Source organism: Ylistrum balloti, unplaced genomic scaffold (assembly GCF_031769215.1).
Source record: "Ylistrum balloti isolate Yb309-2 unplaced genomic scaffold, AGI_CSIRO_Ybal_v1 Utg369830, whole genome shotgun sequence".
Lineage (NCBI taxonomy): Eukaryota > Metazoa > Mollusca > Bivalvia > Pectinida > Pectinidae > Ylistrum > Ylistrum balloti.
Window position 1 is genome coordinate 91,972 of NW_026781993.1, and position 22,744 is coordinate 114,715.

At 34.6% G+C, this 22,744-nt stretch overlaps 1 protein-coding gene across 1 annotated transcript in view; it reads left to right on the forward strand.

Moving 5' to 3' along the window:
* The first annotated feature begins 5,008 nt into the window (after positions 1 to 5,008).
* Positions 5,009 to 22,744, forward strand: part of LOC132545180 (cyclic nucleotide-gated cation channel alpha-3-like) — a 43,026-nt gene continuing 25,290 nt past the window's right edge. The window contains exon 1 of the mRNA XM_060208857.1: positions 5,009 to 5,227. Within this exon, the coding sequence (XP_060064840.1) occupies positions 5,009 to 5,227 (219 nt within the window). The remainder of the gene's footprint in view (positions 5,228 to 22,744) is intronic.

Sequence of the window (22,744 nt, forward strand, 5' to 3'; positions counted from 1 at the left end):
TTAGAATTTAAAAGAAAAATAAAAAAAATATATAATCTTTGTTGCAAATGGTAGAACACCTACCCGATATAATTTGCCTGGTTTTCATTGTACTTCTTAATCATGATGGATCCTCGTGTATTTATCCTGGGAGCGCCATATTATCCCACATTGATTTAATCATGATGGATCCTCGTGTATTTATCCTGGGAGCGCCATATTATCCCACGTTGATTTAATCATGATGGATCCTCGTGTATTTATCCTGGGAGCGCCAAACTATCCCACATTGCTTTAATCATGCCTTTGTTGCCATCGTTTTGGGTTTTTTTTAAGGGGTGGGGCGAAAAGGGATTTTAGTTTGTGTCTGAAAGAATTCCATTGTCCTGTGTTGTTCAGGATACGATTCCATTGCCTCATGCTTGCTTGAACGTAGTTTCACAGCCTTTATGTGTCTGTACACGATTCTACTGTCCTGTTTTTGTCTGAACATGATTATTTGTTCTGTATGTTTCTTAACATAATTATTTGTCCTGTATGTTTCTGAACATAATTATTTGTCCTGTATGTTTTTAAACATTATCAATCTCTCCTGTATTTTCTAACATGATTGTTTTGTCCTGTTTTTGTCTTAATATCTTAATATTTGTCCTGTTTGTTTTTGAACATGATTAATTTGTCCTGTTTTTGTTAGAACATGATTATTTTGTTCTAGTTGATCATGAACATGATTCTGTTGTCTTGCATTAATCTCAAAAAACCCTTGCTTATCTAATTCAATAAATCGAGAATGATCTTGAAAACGGATAATGATAATAAGTCTAAATGTTTCGGAAGGATAAGTGTCTTCTGCTTTATCTGTGACGTCCGCCATAAACATCTAGACAAATATAGGCGACAGCAATTTTTCAAATTAGAATCAGACGAATGAAACTTTAAGTCATATTAATCAGCATCGAACACACTTAACTTTATATCACGTGAAGAAATGTAATGTTTCTCCATGCCATTATAATGTTGACCTTGAATTTTATTCATAATCTTTAAATATAAGCGTATCCGTCAGTTGTCGGGAGCGCGATATTGAGGAGACGCCATTTAACACCACCACCAAGCCACCTTAGGTTGTGGAAGCAGTTAAAAATTATCAGTGAGTTCACCACAGTATGCTAGATTGACGCAGTGTGGTAACAGATACAAGATGATGAATCGAACGTTATCAGTTGTGATCGTTTGTCATTTTAGCTTAAATCGTTTTCTCTATAAGTGCAAAGATAATGCAAAAGGACGCAGTATGGAATTATAGAAAGCTGCTTCGTTGTAAAATTGAGATTTAAAAAATAATGTGGTTCAGGGACCTAGCTAGAGACTGCAGTATAAGGTTCCGGTGTCAGATTCAAAAATTTAAAAATCTGTTCCCCTGTCAAATCCTTTGAAGCAGCATTCATCACTACACCATTAGCACAACACGTGCATTGCAGTGTTAAAAGTGATGGCCTTTCCTCCAGCAATGACGAGGATAAACTGCTCTAGTATATACTGTGTCCTGTTCTCTCAACCCTGAAATATGTCGATAATCACGGCGAGAGGACTCGCTGTCTGAAGATTAATTCATCAAAGTATTGATTTTTCTTTCGTTTTAATTTTACCGAAGTAAAATTATGAGCACTTACAGGATATATCAGGTTGATAATTACTTTGGCGTTGACACCGTGTGGAGGCTATAGTCTACGTAGCATCAATAATTCAGCTCCGCTTGTTATAACCACTTTCATCAGCAACAGCTGTATTTGAACAAAAGTAGGCGTGAAAAACTGCAGCCATCTTGTCTATTTACGAACTTGACTTGTAACCAGGGAGAATTTGTTATCCAAGCAGTCCCTTGTGTCCGCAAACCACACATATACGACAAAACATGGCCACTCAATCTCGAAAAATGACAGCTCCCTCGGGAGATTGGATCCCGCTTCCGCTCTACACTATTGAACGGTCATTGTTGTAAGTAATGATGGAGGTGGCTAGTGATGGAAACCTCCGCATTGTCTGGGCGGTCAATGGTGGTTGTGTAGGTCGTGAATTGTATTTAGTTCAACCATAGGCTTTCGAGCAATTGCCAGTACACTTAATAAGAACCGAGTTTTTAAATTCATTGCATCGTTTGACACCAAACCAGCAGTGATAATTACAACGAACTTCCGTCAGCCATGATAAGTGTTGAGCTTGAGAAAGCGTCCTTGTCAAACCATTCGCCTCTGTTTAGAATGATGTCAGTGGTCATTAATTTTTGCTTTATTGAGGAAAACCCTTGAAAAGACAAATCCATTTTCTCTACATCCAATCCTCCTGCCTATATTAATGGCTGTAAATAATAACAAAACAATACAATACCTCATGTCTCATATAGATAAAACTTAAAGCACTTTGCTGCCGTGGACGTATCAAGAACCATTTATTCATTTTTTTAAAATAATTTGTAAAAGTAAAAGAAAATGTTTTCTGTTGTGATTGTTGTTGTTGTAACATCAGATGTTTATTTCTATTTGTTGATTTTTTTTCAACCAAAGTCGCATCTGAAGTCCGCTAAATGTCTTCTAAAAGGAAGTACTATTAAGTTTTAGTTGTACCTATCACAATTTGATGGAATATTTTCTTTCACTTTCTTTAAACATTGAGGACATGCAAATTTTTTGTCTTATAGAGATTCTCTCGATCATTTCCAGTAAATTATCACTGTTTGTGATGAAGCAGGATGGGCGTAATTTCCTCTCATTAATTTCCCAGAACGTCTTGTTATTCTTCTGAGAGTTTATAGATCGTGAGGTAACGACGAATGTTATAACAGTTTTAATCATCGGCAGCTCTCACAGGAAATAGATATTTCATGGTGTTCGTCTTGGCGTAGTTTCTTCAGTTTTTTGTTAAGCGTCTGGTTTTTCTGTTTCCGACGTTTTCAAATAACATCCTATAACTCTTGCTATACCTGTCAGAATTCTGTAATACATACTATAAATGTTTTTTTTTATTTAAGAAATATGTAAAAGAAATAATAACTTGCAATATTTTACATATTTAGGGTTTGGAAGAATAATTTAGATTTCGGAGTTATAGAGTAAATATAAAAGTTTATTTTATTTGAAAGCCTCTTTACTTTGACAAAGTTTAAAATTTCTTTTCAAAGTTCTGGTATCACAAGGTTCGGATATGTTATTTTGTATAATATACAAATAGTAATAAGGAAGAATATTATTAGTGGGATGTTTCAAGTCTGATAACTTTGTTCTGTGTTACTCAAATGATACAAATGACTGCTACCAATGTTCGCCCCCGTTTATTTTTCACCCTTATCGCCTGTGAACAAGGAGGGCGAATTCAAGATGGGTGGGAGGGGGGTTGGGGGGGGGGGGGGAGAGAAAAATCATTACATTTATGTAATATTTTTTTATATAATTCCCGGATGACAAAATGAACATGAGGCAAATTCTTGGATATTGGTACAAGGGTAAAGATATCCTGTGTGGAAAATACCCAGTATACTGTATTTGACTACCTCGTTCTGTTGACGTTTTCTTGAATAGTTATGTTTGTAAACGGTCTTTATCGGTTTATCATAAACCGAATAAAACTTTTTCTTGTGTGTTTTTTTTAAACAATTATCTTTATATGATCACTTGCCTATCGTCATTAACTACATATGATATAGTTAATGACGATACAAGACACAGGAAAAAGTTATGCAAAATGCTAACTTAACTTTTACTTGTGTGTTTTTAAACAATTTTCTTTATATATATATATATATTTCATGTTTTTTTCAAAAAATGAGTGTAAACTATCAATGTTTTTACAAAAACATATTTCGCCTTACATTTATCCATAATCTATACTCAAAGTTTACTTTCTTTGAAGCCATGTTGACAAGATTTTGTTTTCCTGATTCGGCAGTGGGGAAAGATTATATCAGATTTATACAAAATGTGTTATTTGGGATGATAAGTCGGTAGTATCATGCTTTGTTTTTAAACTAAAAAAAATACAAACAAGATGAAGCTTGCCATTCTCAACTGCCTTGTTAACATTCCTTAAATGAAATTTCGTATTTACCAATAATATACTCTTGTTTTATTTTTCATCGCCTTAAAGATGACTTTCTGTTCTATTTATCTATATATTCTGTCGTTTTAATTTTTCCAAACATTTTTTTCTGTCGTCACATTATCTTGCAGTGACGACATATCCGAATTTAATCGGCCGTGGAATCATTCGGGTTTTAAATAGATGACAAACAATCATTCAGTGACTTAGCTGATCCATAATTTCCAGCTGTGAAATATCGAGTGCTTATGTTCAGATTTGAAGGATTAGACGAAGAAACAAAGATTCCTGTTCAACCTTATCTCAATATTTCATTTATTCCAATGTTTTGATGAATTGGAATTTCATTACATCGGCAGGTTTTTCTAACCGACCTGACTCTTTTTCCCCTGTCAGTTGTTTACTTTCCACCTAATTGATCGCAATCAGCATTGGTTGGTATTTATGTTACAACTAAGGACTTTTATTGAGGTATATATAAGGACATGTCAACCGAAGGTAAATCCTGACTTTCTCTTTATCAATTGAACGATTCACGTTTCTTTGATTAGAAATTTCTATCGTGATATGAACCTGAGAAATGATAATGATATTTACTTCATCCAGGTAAATATCTATTTCGGAGGTTCATCACATAGCTCCCTCAACAAAAGTCCATGAAATGAAACACCAGCAAATTCAAAGAAAACCTTCTGAAGGCAAGTTATAATGTTTTTTCCCAGCGGCCAATTCCGTAAATTAAAACAAATGAAAATAACCATGCAGTTTCTTACAAAGACACTTCTGCACCTGCATCGAGGAAAATATGTTGCGCCGTACTTTCGAAATTTTAGGTTATTGCACTTTGCCCCATTTTCTGTTAAACCTTTAAGAATTACTTAACTTGCATTTTGTACTATAATCTATTGCAGATGAAAATTAGGGAGAGAGAGTGGTCATGGCGACGTCACCAACAACCAGTAGACCACCTGAAAAGGTGAACCACTCAAAATCTTTCGAAGATGAGGTAGAGGTTTTAGAAAATGGTGGCTTGAGTCCACAATTATCACTCAGGACAGAAGATGACACATGTTCTGAAATCATACGAATCGAACAGCAGAGTTATGATGAGCCCCAGCAAGTGTCAGCACTAGAGCGGATCGCCCGTACACTACAGGTAGGCTAAATTTGATCAATTTTGGTATCTTCAGACAATGTCATATTGCGACTTCAGAGGACGTCATATATTATCGAATGTAAACTAAGTCATATGTTTATCAACAAACTCTTTATATGGATATAAGTTTCTTGCACTTTAGATTTCGGTTATGAAACCTTCGACACAAAATGTTGGTTGTTGTATATATCATATAGGACATATTGACTTTTTGGTACCAAATATGAGGCAAAAATTACCAAAAAATTCTATGAAAAGGAGCTGCCCACATGTGTTTCTTTTGTGTAATTTCCGAGAGAAACTGTACGCCTTAATGAAACATTCCTTTTGGTGTCATTTTCTTTTTCATGACGTCAAACTCATGTTATTTCATGTTTGTCATACAAATTTACTACATAAGAGTATTAGCTGTCATAGCATGCGTGTTCCGTTGTATAGATACGTATAATGTATTCTATGGGTTTGCCTTAAAGTGTATGTACAGTATTGTTTAACACGTTTTCTATATCTACGACAAATCGATTTGGGAGTAGATTACTTAAGGAGAAACATCCCATTTGTCTCTGCTCCGTAGACTGCATTTCCTTAATCACGTTGATCCCAATGGGATGTACTTCAAATTGGACCTCATTGGGAACCCAGTTTTTTATTGCCGAGATTGATGTGAATGTGCTAAACAGGAAACTTTTCTAATCCTCAGACTGATTTCACGTACTTTACTGATAACCTTTGTCTAGCCAAATGGTAGGTTTAGAAAACCTGACACGAAACCAATAGAATAATCCCCATATTAATTTTGATGAGGCTGTATTCTAAGAGTACATATCGGTCTTTGCTTTAATGCACTGATATATATCATGGTTTTAGTTAAACAACAAAAAGCGGGTAAACACAATCGAGAAGCAAACCGTGTTTGATTGATCAATCCATGAAATAATGTAGATACGCCGTATATTCGAGCCTCGTTTTCATTTATCGAACAGTGGCTCGAGTCGGAATATAAATATTTACGATCTTTTATATCTTATATATGAAAATATGAAAACCTCCCCATTAATATTCAAACTTTTCTTTCGATCACTTTTAATTTTTCTCTGTCGCCTAATAGATTACAAAAAATAGATCCTTAGCATCGCTGACGAGCCCTAGAAGGACAAAACAGCTGTGTCATAGGTCTAATTCATTATTTGGCTATATTGTGTCTAATGTTAAATTTATATTAAAGGTGTAATTCACTTTAAAAAAAATCTTTTACTAATTTTACTAATGGAGCATATTAGCAGCAAGTGATAATTGATATTTTCATTAGATTACAATTAGTATTGCAAACTCAGCAGTTTCATTTAAAATAAATAAATAATTTAGCGTTATAAACAGTTTCAGTTATATCAACGTTAGCTTAGCACAATTGTTACATTTTCGACTGCTTGTAAATTTGTCGTTTTCATTTAGAATAACGTTCGTTTAGAGTAGCAATAGTCAAGATATCTGCTAATATCATTTACAATAGGGACAGTGTTATAAAATACAGCGAAAATCTAGAAGATTTGACAGTGTTATCAAATTCAGCGAAAATCTAGAAGATCTGACAGTGTTATGAAATACAGCGAAAATCTAGAAGATTTGACAGTGTTATCAAATTCAGCGAAAGTAGAAAATTAAATTTTTTTAATAAGAATAAATTAACAAAAAGCAGTTTCCTTTAGAATGGCAATAGTGTAGTAAGCAAGCCAGTTGTATTTATCTCTTTGTCATTCGTTTCATAGCTTTGCATAGTAATGCTAACGATAACCATTTCTTGTGACTAAGATATGACATCACCCTGTGTATAATTATGATATAATATTTCTCAACTATAATTTCTTTTCTCTCCTGTAACTGTCTCCTGTCTGAAACTACATATGCGTTAAACTATTGCGTGATAAATGAATGAAGGACTACTTTTTCTGACTGCCTCTTTTATTAAACATAGCTTGACTGAAAGATGTGACAGACTCGGATTAAATTTTCACAACATTATCTCCTTCCGGTGCTGCTGAAGCAAGGGTGATTCGATCAAGATACAAACACGTGTTTCTTGGCTAGTGTGGTACGTTCAATGTAATTATGTAGGAACCACGCAAGTTCCACAGGGATTCGGAGATGTTTACTATTTAGTTGTCAATTACTTATTACAACAATTTAGAAACAAATCAAATTCTAAAAACACTACGACGCTAATGTTCTCAGAGGAAATCGGCAACGTCCACCATCAAAATGTATTTTCTCACAATAAATTACCTTTAACATGGAAATCAATAAGAGGTCCTTAGCGAATATTCTAATGACAGGGTCGGTTAGGAGAACCATGACATAAGGCATTAGTAGCACGAGTAAACACTGAAACTAATCATACGATATCTTAAGTCATAATATTATACATCTAAATAAGCTGCAATGTTGTGTATGAAAGTGATTTGCCGCCATGTTGGAATGTATACCTGCAGTTGTTTGGCTCTGCAATTTACAGTAGAAAGTCTCAGTATTAGTCTTACAATGTCCTCGATAGGAAAATGACATTTTCGGTTTACGCATTTGAAATGCAATGATGCATTGGAGATTACAAGTTGTTGTTTTCATATGTCAATAGCTACAATGTAGCTGTTTTCACAGATCAAAAATTGCAATCGTTTACTGATTTCATTGAGATCCTTTCGGGTAAATACTTCCGAACATTTGATCTTTTTCAAAGCACTTCTCACCATACAAAATAACATTTAGCTCAGTTATATGTATAGTGTGTATCGTTAACAAAGTTTATTATAGCAAAATGGTATTTTAATATTCACAAATTCTTAATATATGGGTCTCCTTCTTCCCTTGAATATTTTGGGAACATTTATAATGAGAGAAGGAATTTCCAAGGACAATTCAAAGGGCGTGCAACCAAATCGTTCAGACATAATAAAACTAAAACATTTCTCATGTCATATATCAAAAATCGTTCATAAAGGAAAACAACAAGATGCCAACATGTCAACATTAACTAAAATTCAATATAAGTACGGAAAATATTAACAAAAGAAAGATTTACACGACGACACCTGAAAAAGTACAAAGAGAATAGGACCAGGTGAATCGGAAGAGTAAGCGTCACCTATTTCATAGACGGAACCCACTATGTAAATCTTGGTCAATCCAAGTAAGTAATGTCACGTTCTTAAACGATAAGAAGGTATACGACAACAGAACCAACAGTAAAATGACGAGCATCAAACACGTCCAGGTTCATATCGTATAAAGAAATAGGATGTTTTTCAATGAAATTGCTAGATTGACTGTAAAAATTCTCCATCTTTTGAAATTCAGTGATACGAGTTTGTCATTTGACGAGTTCTTGCCATCAGAAATGGAAAAAATTCATAACAAGGGAAAATTAAAATGATGCTTATCATAAGCTTGATGGGAAGCTGTCCATATTGGTTTCATTGTAGGAAAAGATCGAGATAAGCGGTTGAAGTAGAAAAGTCGTGTATTCAATTACATATTCACGTGGATCTGTCTGTTGTTTAAAGATAAGACGTCATCAATTAACTTAAAAGTGCAAGGTCTTTGTCTTTGCTATGCTCTTCGTTTAAAACAAAAAGGAATCATCAAACAGACAGGCACAGTGAGCTCCCATATGTATGTCAATACGTTGTTGGAAGATCTTACTACCGAACTCGACGAAGATGTCGTCTACCAGAAACTCGATTATATATTATAATTTCGTCTTACGTATATTTATTTTTGGATTTGGAAGAATTCTTTACGCAGTATAGCAAACCAGAATATATCTATAGCACCGTTTCCCTTTCATGGAATAGAAAGCTCTCGTAACGAGAGAACGAAGGTGTTTCTTCTTTCTAGAATGAGATATGGTGTTTTACAGAGTGGATTAAATGTCCTTATAGAAGAAATTGTTTCTGTAGAGGTTGTTGAAGATTTGTCAAAAGTTCTTTGGAGTTCTTTGAAATCCACATACTATTCATTTCACCTCTTGAAGCCACATTATCACAATGTCACTCTAGCCCAGTTTTGATAGTACTGAGAATGGTGGTTAGTTGTAATGCACTAGTTCTTCATATTTGTAATAAATATTATTTGTCTTATATCTTTTAATAGGTTTTCTTCTGCGTAAGCTCTTTCTGAAAACTTGCACACCGGTTTTACACACTTCACAGAAAAAATACTCTATTGTTTCATTCTTACTTGAAAAAGCAAAACTCCTGTGTGTCCTGAGATACTTATTAGTAATGTATTTTACTGTGACAATGCTTGTACGCTACCACAACCTCTGACACAAAGTCAATAAAAACTCACCGGAATAACATCGGGTTATGAAAGGGTAATTACTTTTTGCTTTATTGTTGAAAGTTTTTCTGCAATTCTAGGTCAAATAAAAATGAATGGGAATTTGAAAAGTGTTTATAAAATATCAAACATCTTGACAGAATATGACACAAATACCATAAAAAGAAACAATTGGTCTAAAATCTGCAACATATTATGTCGTCATTTTCAGCAATGATAGATTTTCAAGATTTGTTTGTTCTTTATCAAAGAATTTGTTTAGAATTAATATAAAATAAGAATAAGGAAGGGTGTCACAATCAACAAGAGATTTTGGTTTTGCTGAAATGAAATTGCACTTTTGTTGATGATTAAGCTTTAAAGTACACATATGATATTAATAAATTGGAACAAATCAAATATTGTAGCGAACGCTGTCTCTCTGCCGTTCCTTTGTTCAACAATGAAATACAAAAGATTACATTTCTTCGCTATTTCAAATATGTCATTTCGCGTATTGCTACTTATTGTTGTCGGAGGTTCGTGTTAAGGCATTAACTAAATTAAACATGTCAAACCTGACACTTGAGACGGCAAATACAATTGTCAACTACTTCTACCGTAGTCAAGCGATCTTACACTGACAGAAGTAGGACAGAGAAGCCACTTCTCTTCTTCGTTTTAATTAGTATTTTCGATTTATTCTGTCATTTTTCGCAAAGATTGGTTTACGTTTTTCTTTTTTCTTTACTGGCCGTTTCTATGTGTTCTGCGAATTCAATTTGGCATAATTAGGAACTCCAGGGATGGGCCATTTTATTTCCCCATATATAAAGACAAAAAATTGGCGTCAATAAATCAGTACAGTACTTTCCTGGTTTTACAAATACATTTTTGTTGACGCATGTTTTCATGGTTAAGTCTTGTTCACCAAATCCAACCTGATCTATAATATATATATCTGTTGATCATCTCTAGAATTATGAGGTTTGACTTAGAGTAACCATGAATTTAATGAAAATAAGAGCCCAACGAAAACAAAACGATTTTACAGTATTTTAATGGGTAAAAATTCATATACGTAACATAATTGACAAAAAATGTCGTCCTCCCTCGTGTGGCTAAGTTGGATTTGAATGCAGTTAGTTAATAAGAAGACGCCTTCCAAAACATATTGACATTGTTAACCTGAATGTACATGTAAACATGGATGGAGCAAAACCGCCATGGTCTGATATTTTAGAAAGTAAAACACATGCTATTCAGGTCTGTCTATGTAATTCTTCGTTTCAAAACACATCATTTAAAAAAATGAGCAGTTTGTCTATTTTCAATGATGGTTATATATTGTTTGTACTACCAAACTGATATTTGAAGGTATTACGGGGTAATACAGCAAAAAACCACAGAAAATAAATTACAATGAAAAAATACAAAAAAGATATCCTCCTGTCTGTTCATTTTTTTTTATTATACCCTCCTACGCTTCCTTATTTCATGAGCCCCTTAAATTTTTAAACTGTATATGGATGTCTTGTACACCAGGCAATGCTAGTGATGTAAGGCATGTAATATCAGCGCTTAGAGAATGATGGTATTCGTGCATACTACACTACATACATATACCACAATATAGATCTAGTATTATATAACACGTCATTTGGTATTACGCTATTGGACCATGGCACGATGTGGTGAGTGTCCAAGTAATTTAGCATTAACTGCAATTTACGATTTGCTAAACACAGATGGTATAACAAGTAGCTGATCTTTCAGCACGATAAATATACCTAAGTCAGCTATTCCAGCTGGTAATGATGACTTTATTGATTTTTCGAAAACCATGGACCACGAAAATGATTAATTTTGTTAGCTGTTTAATCTCAAAAGGGAACTGGATGAGTAACATTTTGCTTCACAAATAAACCACTCCTTCGCAACAGTAATGGAGCCAACAATTAAATTATCCTGGCTTTTGTATGGTTTCTGTTTCATTTTCAAATTCTGGTCGTTTGTTATGTTAGTAGCATTTACTGATTCGGTGTTTAGCGTACTTCATCTTAGAATTACGTAAGCTAAGTTTTGAATATTACAGCAATTTGTCCCAGACATTTTTTGTTTGTTTCTAGGAGAAGAGTAATATTTTTGCAAGTTATATACAAAGGAGCTTTTCCTTCGCAAATTGTTTGTTCTTATTCTATTTTCATTTTTTGTTTTCAGGTTTTTGTGTATACCCTAATCATACGTTCTTTGATATCATTTCTTTTCATTTGGTTTATTGAATTTTCAACGAATATATGTGGATTTACTTAGCTTTTTTTCGATAATTTGCCAAATTTATGAAATGTTGTAATTAAATCCTGTGAGAAATACATATATTTACGTTCCTTCTGCGTTTCGCTCCTCCATCTCTGAAGAATCATAGAGAGACGCAACATCTATCAGATTGATTTTTGTTTGTCTGCATGAACTTTACCTAGAACTCAAAACTACAAATCCTTTATCATTTCTGTGTCTTTTTCGAACCGTTTCAGCCTAAACCAAAATTTTCTATAAAAGTCGTCTATGAAGCAAAACAATCAGAACACCTTGCGGAGCACCTGGTCTTATTCATCTTATACTTCTTCAGGAATTTTCGTGTACATCCGTATTTTGTAAATATGTTAGTATTTTCTTGATTTTTTTTCACATATAATGAGCTGTTCTTAACACAACCGTGTTGACATTGAAAAAATGCTTGTAAAAATAAAATTGGAAAATATCGAGACAATTTTTTTGAGAAATACAAGATACAAAATTAAGTTTTAACTTATCATACTACAGGTACGAAAATGTAATGGCTTTATTTGTCAAAGTAAAGGCGGATCTGTATCGAGTTAAACATGAAACATGTTTTCGTCGCGTTTTAAACATTTTGATAAATACTGATGTCAATACCTTGTGTGCAGTTTGTTAGGGCAGAAACAGTTAGCAGTTCACGTCGATAATACAGCTCAATAGGTTCCAGGTGTGCACATTTCAAACTCAACTTTTTTCCGGATTAGTGAAATGGAGAAATCGATTTTAGAGCACGCATGACGATAAAAGCGACTACTAAGGATGATTTTCATTGACAACATATGGTCACCAAGAGGAGTGTGAAAAAGCGTGAGTCAGTCTGAAGTGCTGAATGGCTTAGTTAAAGTGTACAAACATCTTAAGGGCTTTGAACGAGACCTCATCTCGCTACCTGGTGAAGTGTTTGTATTTTGTTTTATGACACGTGCCGCTCAGTTAGACTTCCTTTCATTACATTCACGGGGGTTTAATAAGTGTATAGATCGTCAAACGAAATGTTTTAAAGTCAGAGTTAGTGTTTTCATGCTGGGGTTTTCTATATGTATCAGGTTCTGATTATCTAGACTGTGTGAAATTTTAAGGAACAGACTTTGAATTTGACTACAGTTACATTTAAAATATGATGATTATAGAGTTGGTATGACTAGATGGTTCAGAAGGGTTATGTAAGTATGAGAGAGTTCGAGGTGTGCCAGTCTTTCACAAGGTTTCAACCACTTAAAGGAGTGAATTCGTGTAGTAATGTTCTGGTAAGGAAATTATTGAATCTAGTCGGGAATGTGTTGTTTTTGTTCTCTCTTTTTTTCGGGGTAGGGGAGGGGGTGGTGGTGGTTGTAATTAAATGAGCAATGTGTAACCAACGGTTTTCAGAGCTCAATGAATACGCCATTTTATCGTCAAACATAAGAACCATTATATAGACCGAGGAGTTCATCCCGTGTTGGCTTTTGAAGACAGTAATCAATATGTTCTAACTGGGTATAACTTCAAAATAAATCGTTTATGAAGAATTCAACTTTAGACTTCCAAAAACATTTCAAAACATGCATTAATTAATAGACGCACCTAGTGTACAGTTTATTATCTGGTTATATTCAATAATTACTAACCAGTGAATCTCGATTGGTTTAAGCCAATAACAATTCAAATAGTATGAAAAATCTTAGATATTTCACAAGGTATCTTGAAATATATGAGCAATGCTATGCATGGAGCTAAAATCAGGCTCAATATAACTCAATTTCAAGGACAGTAACTCACCATAGATAGATATGTAATGACTGTTTGTGAAATATAGAATATTTTAGTGAAAGCATATTCTGGAATTGAGTAAAACGATAGAGATATCCTGAATGCAGTCACGAATGGTTGCGATTCATTTAGCAATATTATAGAATAGTCTTTTCTGTCGTTTCTTTTTTTACCTCTCTCCCCACCCTCCCTATTTGCCTGTGTCTGTATTTCTCATTTTGTACCGGTAGATAATCTATACCGTCATCTTTGCTTAAACGTCACACCTTCACGCTTGCATGTGTGGCAGATACAACTGGGGAACTTTTATATAATATGAATCCACAAAGTGTCATCTGATAGGCACTTACTCACCTTGGTTTTTTTTTCAAATCCAGAAATCGAGAACGGACGTTGTAGTCGACACACAAGAATCAGACCAAAAATAATGAACAAATTTACGTATGGATGTACAAATATGGCACAAAGGAAATATTTACTGTAAAACAATTTCGAGGGGATTTATTTTCTATCATTTAGGACCGAACAAATTCGCAAAAAGTGGACACCTTGAAAGTAGTTGATTTCTTGACTTCTCAGTAAAATTTGCATCATTTCAAAATCTGTTGAAGGCGCAACTGTCAAAGCATGAATAAGTTGTAAAAACAAAATCGAAATTCATCTTTTGAAAATAAATGTTCCTTTCATCGAACATACCAACAACCTTGTTTTTACTACAAAACACTATGCATCACCTGTATACTGCATACACCACGTATAAACACTGGATGATGGAATCCTATTGAGTGATGGTGATTTCTTTGTCAGAATACTGTAAAGTTGTTTATTTTCGCTTGGCTAATATTTCGCAAGTTAACCGAAGATAAAATTTCACTCCTATCTTAACATTGTGATACATGTATACATACTTATAACATACACGTCTTTATATTTGTATTCTCTGTTATATGAATAAAACAGGTTTTTTAGTGTAATCTTTTCCTGTAAAATATATATATCCTTCACGTTATCATCAACTGTTCTTATTCACAATGACTCGTTGGCTGTTATAACAGGAGTTGTGCGGAAACAAGAGAAGCAATGGAAAATCTTTTGCCATGAATACCTTACTGATATATTTTAATCTGTACAATCTACACAGCTGGTTTTTTTTATGAATTATGAAAGATAGAACACAAGAGCATAGCTGGTTAGATAAGAGAGCAGAATACGCTTGACATGTAATACACATGGATCATTAAGGCTGTAACTGATTTTTTTCTTTGCCTAGGAGAAACAATTATCAAATATATGTCGGAATGAACAGAGACAATCACCAGTCAACAGTATTTACATATATATCAATGCACTAAAACCTTAGCCTGTAGCTTCACGATAAATATTATGTATGGATTAGAAACAGGTTTATTGTTCATTGAAAACGGAGTCATTGTGCCTAACTTTTCGAACATATTGAATACAGTGAATATAACAAAGAACAGAAGGTACCATACAAAAAATAGATAAATATGTGATTCAAATTTTATAAATGAAATATTGTTTGATTGCTTTAATGTTCGGATAAGCTTGACAAAGCATTGGTCTGACAGTTGCTTGATTTAATTTATGTGCTTTGAAGTTCCCATAAACAATGGATAAAAATCGTAAAATTTCATGAGAAAATAATTTACTTGCTAGCATCATATGAACAGATCACGTGTCCCTTGATGCCATGTTTTAATTGAGTCGATTCCCTTTTTGAAGAGTCGTTTTCGATTTAAATACATTTTGACCGCCTGCACAATTGTTTTTCTGGCTCAATAACACTTAATTTAATACTACTATTTACACAATTGTGGTAACATATTACACCAATGATAACAGAATCAATCATAAATATGAATGTATATAAGATGCGTGGCAAATGAATAGTGCGATATCGATGATGGTGCCAAAAGCACTAAGACCATCCTATAGGACGCTGAACTGCCTGGTATGTGTAGTTATATAAGTTAACAGCGTTAGATGAATCAGTATATCTCGCTGTTCCATTGGCGCCACAATCACCCGGCCAATTGGATTACTCGTGAAGATTTCCTAATTTGCCAGAAATTTCCTGATAGAAACGAATGGCTATCCTATGGAAATCACTAGAATCTAGGGATTTCTGTCCAACGGAAGTTGTCGTTTATCCTGTGGTAGTTATCCACGATGGATCTCTGTTAGAATGGAAGCTAGTTGTCCTTGGTTGGCCTGGTCTCCACAGTTAGTCTAAATATCATGCATACATAATATCAATGCGATGTTTCGTCGTTCAGTTGTTTTTGTTTTTGTTCTAATCATGCTTAATTTCCTCTTCATCTTATACTAACGTGTAATTTTGCTTCACTTTGAGACCGAACCTGATGTAAGCGCAAATATCTGGGCTGTAATTTAGGTACATGAGATATATTGACACGACCTGAAGTGAGCCCAGATATCTGTCCGATATTTGATGTACATGAGATACATTGACAGGACCTGATGTGAGCCCAGATATCTGTCCGATATTTGATGTACATGAGATATATTGACAGGACCTGATGTAAGCCCAGATATCTGGCCTATGATTGAGGGACATGATATATATTGACAGGACCTGATGTCAGCCCAGATATCTGACCTATAATTGAGGTACATGATATATATTGACAGGACCTGATGTCAGCCCAGATATCTGACCTGTAATTGAGGTACTTGAGATACATTGACAGGACCTGAAGTGAGCCCAGATATCTGGCCTATGATTGAGGGACATGAGATATAATGACAGGACCTGATGTGAGCCCGGATATCAGGCCTATATTTGTGATATTTGAAAGTTTTGCTCTCTGTTTTCTTTTATAAGCTTCATTATGAACCTGTACTGAAAACGAAATGTATATTTTCGAAAAACTCTTGACATCTTACTTTCTGTGCATTCATTGTCCCTAGCATGATATTAATACTATCCATTCAAGATCATTAGGACCTTGACAACAGATTTATCCTCCAATGGTGAACATACAACATATCTAACATTATTTACTGTATGACTGGTTATTTTTTTGTCTATATTTCCATATTCTGAAGTCGTTAATAAAGCCAGTTTCAACATTTCTCCAATGGTATTTATAGAAAAGCTTATAGAATACTTGCATGAATCATGAGTTCTCATGCTTTAGACGAAAATCGAGAGCATTTGATCCGAGGAAATAACCGATTATACGATAAATGATGAATTAGTGTTGAAGGCTAGGTTTAAGCGTCACGACGTTAAGGTTTTTTTTTTTTTTTTTTTTTTTTTTTGTCGAGAGATTACTGCATTAAAAACACCTGTTCTATCTGATATCATTAAAATTAAAAGGTACGGTACTAAATATATTCACACTCTATTGAACAAGTGTTATAATTACTCATCTGTGTTACGGTACTAAATATATTCACAATCTATTGAACAAATGCTATAATCACTTATCTGTGCTGTCATTGAGCTTTGTTTCATGGATGTTCAAAATTGGAATGGAAAAAAAAAGCTGAAAAAATCATGGTATTCTTGTTAAAGAAGAAATCTAGTCATCATTCTATGTTTAATCCTTACGATTGTTGTCAGTCAACGATATTACTGCCTTGTCACAAATTCTTCATTGCAATTTCTACCCCAGCACACTCAAATGTTTTCTAAAATCAAATTTACGATTAACATAGAAATTGAAAACATATTAAGATAAATTTCGAAAATAGGAAGAAAAGAATTTTTGCATCATTTATATATTTTGCAATGATATTATGACATCTATACTATTCTGGAGAAGATAACTCTGCGACGTAATTGTACAGGTAACACAAACGCATATAACTACTTAATTGCCAAGAACACTTCCGAATGTAGAGGGCATCTGTGTAACGTAGGTGTACTGTGGTTGTTTGATATTGGTATATATTTCGAAATATTGATATTAATCAGTGTTGAGAATCTTAAGACTTTTTCTGTTTGTGTTATGGAACTAGAACAGTCACTAGGTCATCGTTAAGTATCTATGTGATGAGCGCGGGCATCAATATTGCTGTTACAATACACGTGCACTGCCTATCTGGTCTATACGCGGAGTCGTCTATCACATCTACTTCTGCTACTGGCGGCGTCAGTCATGTTAATTCAATCACTACAGGTTTCCAATCAAATGTTTTGCCTGACTATTAGACTGCGTTTCCAGTATAAACACAATGATTTCAGTCATCAATACGCTCAGTTAGATATCGAGTTCCGATCACAATTTGTACCCGATAGAGCCGATCTCCCTCCGGACACTCTCGCAGAGAACGGCAGGGACGGATTTCAACAATCAAGCAGTATTAGCCGCGGTAAAAGACAGGCAGCACAGCCGCGAGATGTAATATATCACTCCATTACAGTGCGATTTACAAACAAAACAAAAACTTCAGATCAATACAATCTCTTTCCTGCAACAGTCGGTAGCCTAAGGCGTGTTATTGTCTCATTCCTTGATTCTGATATTTCCGTTGGCGGCAGTTTATGTGTAGTATACCTGACCGTCTGACGATTGACTGACTCGTCAAAACGCTTCTGATAGGATACTACCGATGTAAACATTTACCTGAGGCAGTGTGTTGCAATAATGCTTAGGTCTGGGTCATCATGTAAAACTGTAGCTCGACAATTTATTCTGTTAGGAAACAATATTATATGGTTTTGACATCGGTTCAGAATTCAGTGTGTTTATTTAGTTTTATGTATCATTTTTTATAATTTAAATAATTTAAACTAATTTCTGATGAATCTGAAATTCAGTTATGACAACTTAATTCATGGGAATGTGATGTGACATTAGAACAGTAGTAGGCAATGTGTGTTGATTAGGTATATTACTCATGCCAACAGGACAAGGAAAAATCTCATGTGCACTCTGAGTAAACCCTATCAATGGAAATTCTATGTAAAATCATATGTCACCCTCCCTATGCTCATTCCTTTCACTATGATACCTACCTTTCAATTTAAAACATTTAATATATAGATCAGTATCTACCTAACGAACGGTTATTGCGTGAGAAATTTCATTTGGATATATTTATTTGTTATGGAAAGGACCTTAGTAAGTTGCAATAACTTTTGTCCAGTGCTATTGTCTTTTGTTGCAATGAAATTAATTTATTTAAACTAAAAACTAAAACAGCTAAATTCAAATCTATATCTACGCTTTTGCTTTATTTTGTCGTTATGCTTCCTGTTTATAGAATAGAGTGAATACAATGTTCGAAACTTTTTCAAAATCCTGTTGAGTTCTTTCAAATCCATAATCAATAAGACCACTTCTTGAGTTCCTGAGCTGGACAGCACTAAGAATGGTAGTAAGAACCTTTGATAACATTTTGTTTGAGCAACTAGACGAACCAGCAATAAAACGCTGTAAAGCGTATGAATCCAATATAAACAAGGGAGGTCCGTATCCTTATCATTAATAGACAATCTGAATGTATGTAATACTTTGTATGCAGAAAATGTAGTATTGGATGCGCACAAGGATAGAATTATTGGATATCTTATGTACAGGTGCATATCATAACTATCATGTGAATCGTGAAGAGTGGGTTTAACACCAGCATCAAGGATACTGACTTCTGTTCAGTTGTGTTGTTACTATTACTTCAATTTTTTAAAGAATGATGGATCGAATGGATTTAATCTGCTCTGAAAGTGACTCCAACACTGCATACTTCCGTTTCACCAAATTTATGGCATATTGTTCTAGCGTTGTTCAAGAGAAGTTTATCTATACCTCCTTGAAAATGTCTGTCAAACCACATACATTTAACTGTATTTTTTATGTTCCGAACTCAACTAGACATCCGTTCCAAATCTAGACGACAGTCTCCAACGGATGACGTCATACACAAGTAATTCTATTAATCAAGGTGTTGTTTTCAATTCTATTTATTCTATGTGCGATTTTATCCGATATCATATTGTTAATTGTGATGATGAACTTTAAAGATGACAATGATGTTCCATCATGTCTTATATAATGTGAAAATGTCACGCATTCTGTTACTAATGGTTTCTACAAACTGTACTGTCTGGTACAACAGCATAGACAATGGACATCCATCAATGACACAGAATGTCATAGCAACCCGCTACAGGAAGATAAGTAGACACGATCCAAGGATGAAATATGAGAGCGTCGTTCTGTTGGCAACAAACCTCGTATCAACAATATTTTTTTACCTGAATATAATGTATTTTGTATTTTTTTAAATATGTATATTCTTTTGCGTTTTCAGTCCAGTTAATACAGCATTGTTATTGTATAGTTTTCGAGAAGGTTACCTTAGAATAAAGAAATATTAATAAGTGTACTTCATGTTAAATTCTTGGGTCACTGAATGACGCCTGAAAACTGAAATGGGGTCAGTTAGTAGCATGACACCTTAGCCTGTGACATTATAATGACAACGAGATAACCACTCCTTGTGCTTACTGCTCAACGTTAAGTCACAAGCAGGGATAACAAAGTACAATTTTGATGACTTTGGTATGTATAGCTTGGAGAGAGAAGTCAGCACCTTTCTCTCTTTGGCGGACGCTGTACGTAGAGGCTGAAATGAATATGATAATATCGAGAAAGATCTCATGGAATTGGGGAGGGGGTGGGGGTGGTGGATGAGAAGGGGGGTCGGGGATGGGTGATGAGGAGGGGGCGGGGCAGAAGGTACAGATCTTATATCCTCTCTCAGTGCCTCTTAGTGACGATTGTAGTTTTCATTACACGTACCAAATGAATAAGAATGCAAATATATCGATAAATTTGGTAAATCCACTTTGATATCAAAATTGATGTAATTGTTTTCTCACAAAAGAAAGAAGACAAATCCCCCCAGTATTCTCTTATACATAGATTGAACCTCGCGCCATTATCACGCAAGTCCATGTCTGTGGTCTGAACGATTACCAAGAGAAAGCACGGCTAATTCTGAAAGAAACCATTTACAATGTAAGGAATTATCATTGAAACACCCCTAGAGCACCACGTAATTGACCCTATCCCAGTTGACGGATGGGTCCGATAAATCGTCCACACAACAACAGTAAATCATATCCCATGGAAACGATTCCCGGAGTCCTGGAGCGGGCAGTCGAGGTCATTAGGTAAGGATAGAATGTTGATGTATGTGGGAGGTATAGAAATGCAATAGCTTTGGTTAGGGCAACGATAATGGCGATATTTTTTTTTTTTTTTTTTGAATTCGTTCTTTAAATGACCGACAGGAACATTTTAAAGGTGAAAAAAAAACAGGAAATATATAAATAAATAAATAATACTTTACTCCGACGGTCGTTGAAGTCAGCAGTTTGTATCCGTTAACAATTTTCTTTTTTTATCCTTTCATGGTGATTGGTCTGACATCCATATTTTTTGTTGAGAAAGATTCTGTTACTTGTTCTTAGTCTTCCCCTTTCTTTCTGACAATGTTGGCTACATGCATCGACACTGACGATTCATTAATTCAATATTGAAAATTGTAAAATATATTGAGTTTTGGGATTGTAGTACCTCCCTTCTGATATGTTGACATTGATATCGATCACTTGGATTTCCCTCAATAGCGTCACTAGGTCTCGACAATCTAGGCCCTTAGCAACACCGACAAGTCCTAGAAGGACGAAACAACTGCATGATGCAGTAAAATTCATAACTGTGATCTACTGTATCTAATGTAAAATCTGTATGGAAATGTGTTCGCCGTTCTTCAATTGCGTCTTTTCAAAATCTTTTAGTAAAGAATAGGTTTCTCTCACACTGTCTTTGTCTTACTGATTTGTGCAAAGCAATTTACGCTGAAAATCGCAGTTCCTTATGTTGAGTTGCTCTGACACATCTTTTGGTTTTTTTTTTATTATAAACTGTATTTTCGCTAGTCTCCAGTTTCGTGGTTTTCACAATGATGTTTGATATTGTGGATTTATAGTGTCAAGGAAATCCATTGATATTAATTGATTTGACAGTTTATTACTTCCAGGACTTGTGAATTCTTGGATCAAGTATATCTCAAAAATCAATGAAAATAAAACACCATGGACAATTAATGATATGACAGTATTTATAACTGGTCTAAGTTAACAAGGCTTATACTGAGTACCTTCACGGTACCAGGCCAATGACAGATGGAGTCCACTGATTGTTCCTCGGAGAAATGTTCGGTCATTTGTTGTACATGACAGATAAATAAGGGAATGCAGTTTAAGCTTCGTTATACACAAGTATATGAAACAAACGGCGGGCAGTTTATCCGCGAGATTAATAGCCATTCCGGCACGAGAGATACTGGAAAGGATGTACTGTAGCATTATGGGATATAATTGACACGTGCTTCATAGGGAGATTACGTGAGTACAGGTCAAATAAGGGACAGACAGAGCATGCTGTAAATATACGAATTCAAACAATGGCAAGTCAATACAATGATTATCTACCAATGGCGATACAAGAGAATGTTATGTGCGATTTGTTGGCTTGTAAACGTTAAGTAGATTTTCCTAATTGTATTTAAGGGTATTAACTCGGCGACATTAGGACAAAAATGACCAAGGCAATGCCAACATGTCAACATAATCATAATCCAAAATCAAATAAAACAACTAGAGCAAAATAGGAACAAAAAGAGATTTACACAGACTCCTAAATCTGGTCATTTTCTGTCCTTAAATATAGCATGTCTAATTATAGAAAGACATCTACTTTCCTCACACCTACACAGTCTCTTGTACTCATACACCTCTGCTTTAACTACGTCAAGCACTGTCATATTGTTGCAGTCTTGTTTAAGTTTATTATTGCCATGAAGAACTAGATAATACTATGTTTCTGTAGTAGTACATTAAATGAGATGCAAACCTTGATTATATACAGGACTTTTTAGTACATTGTAGAAGAAATTTTCGAATAGTGACACTATTCAAGATAAACACAACTTCTTGGCGTTCATCTGAATTCATAAAATATATAAAAACTACGAAATCTATTATATTATGGGGCTATTGCACCTCCCCATCCAGATCGCTCTTGATCACTTTGGATTTTCCTCTGTCACCTCTTT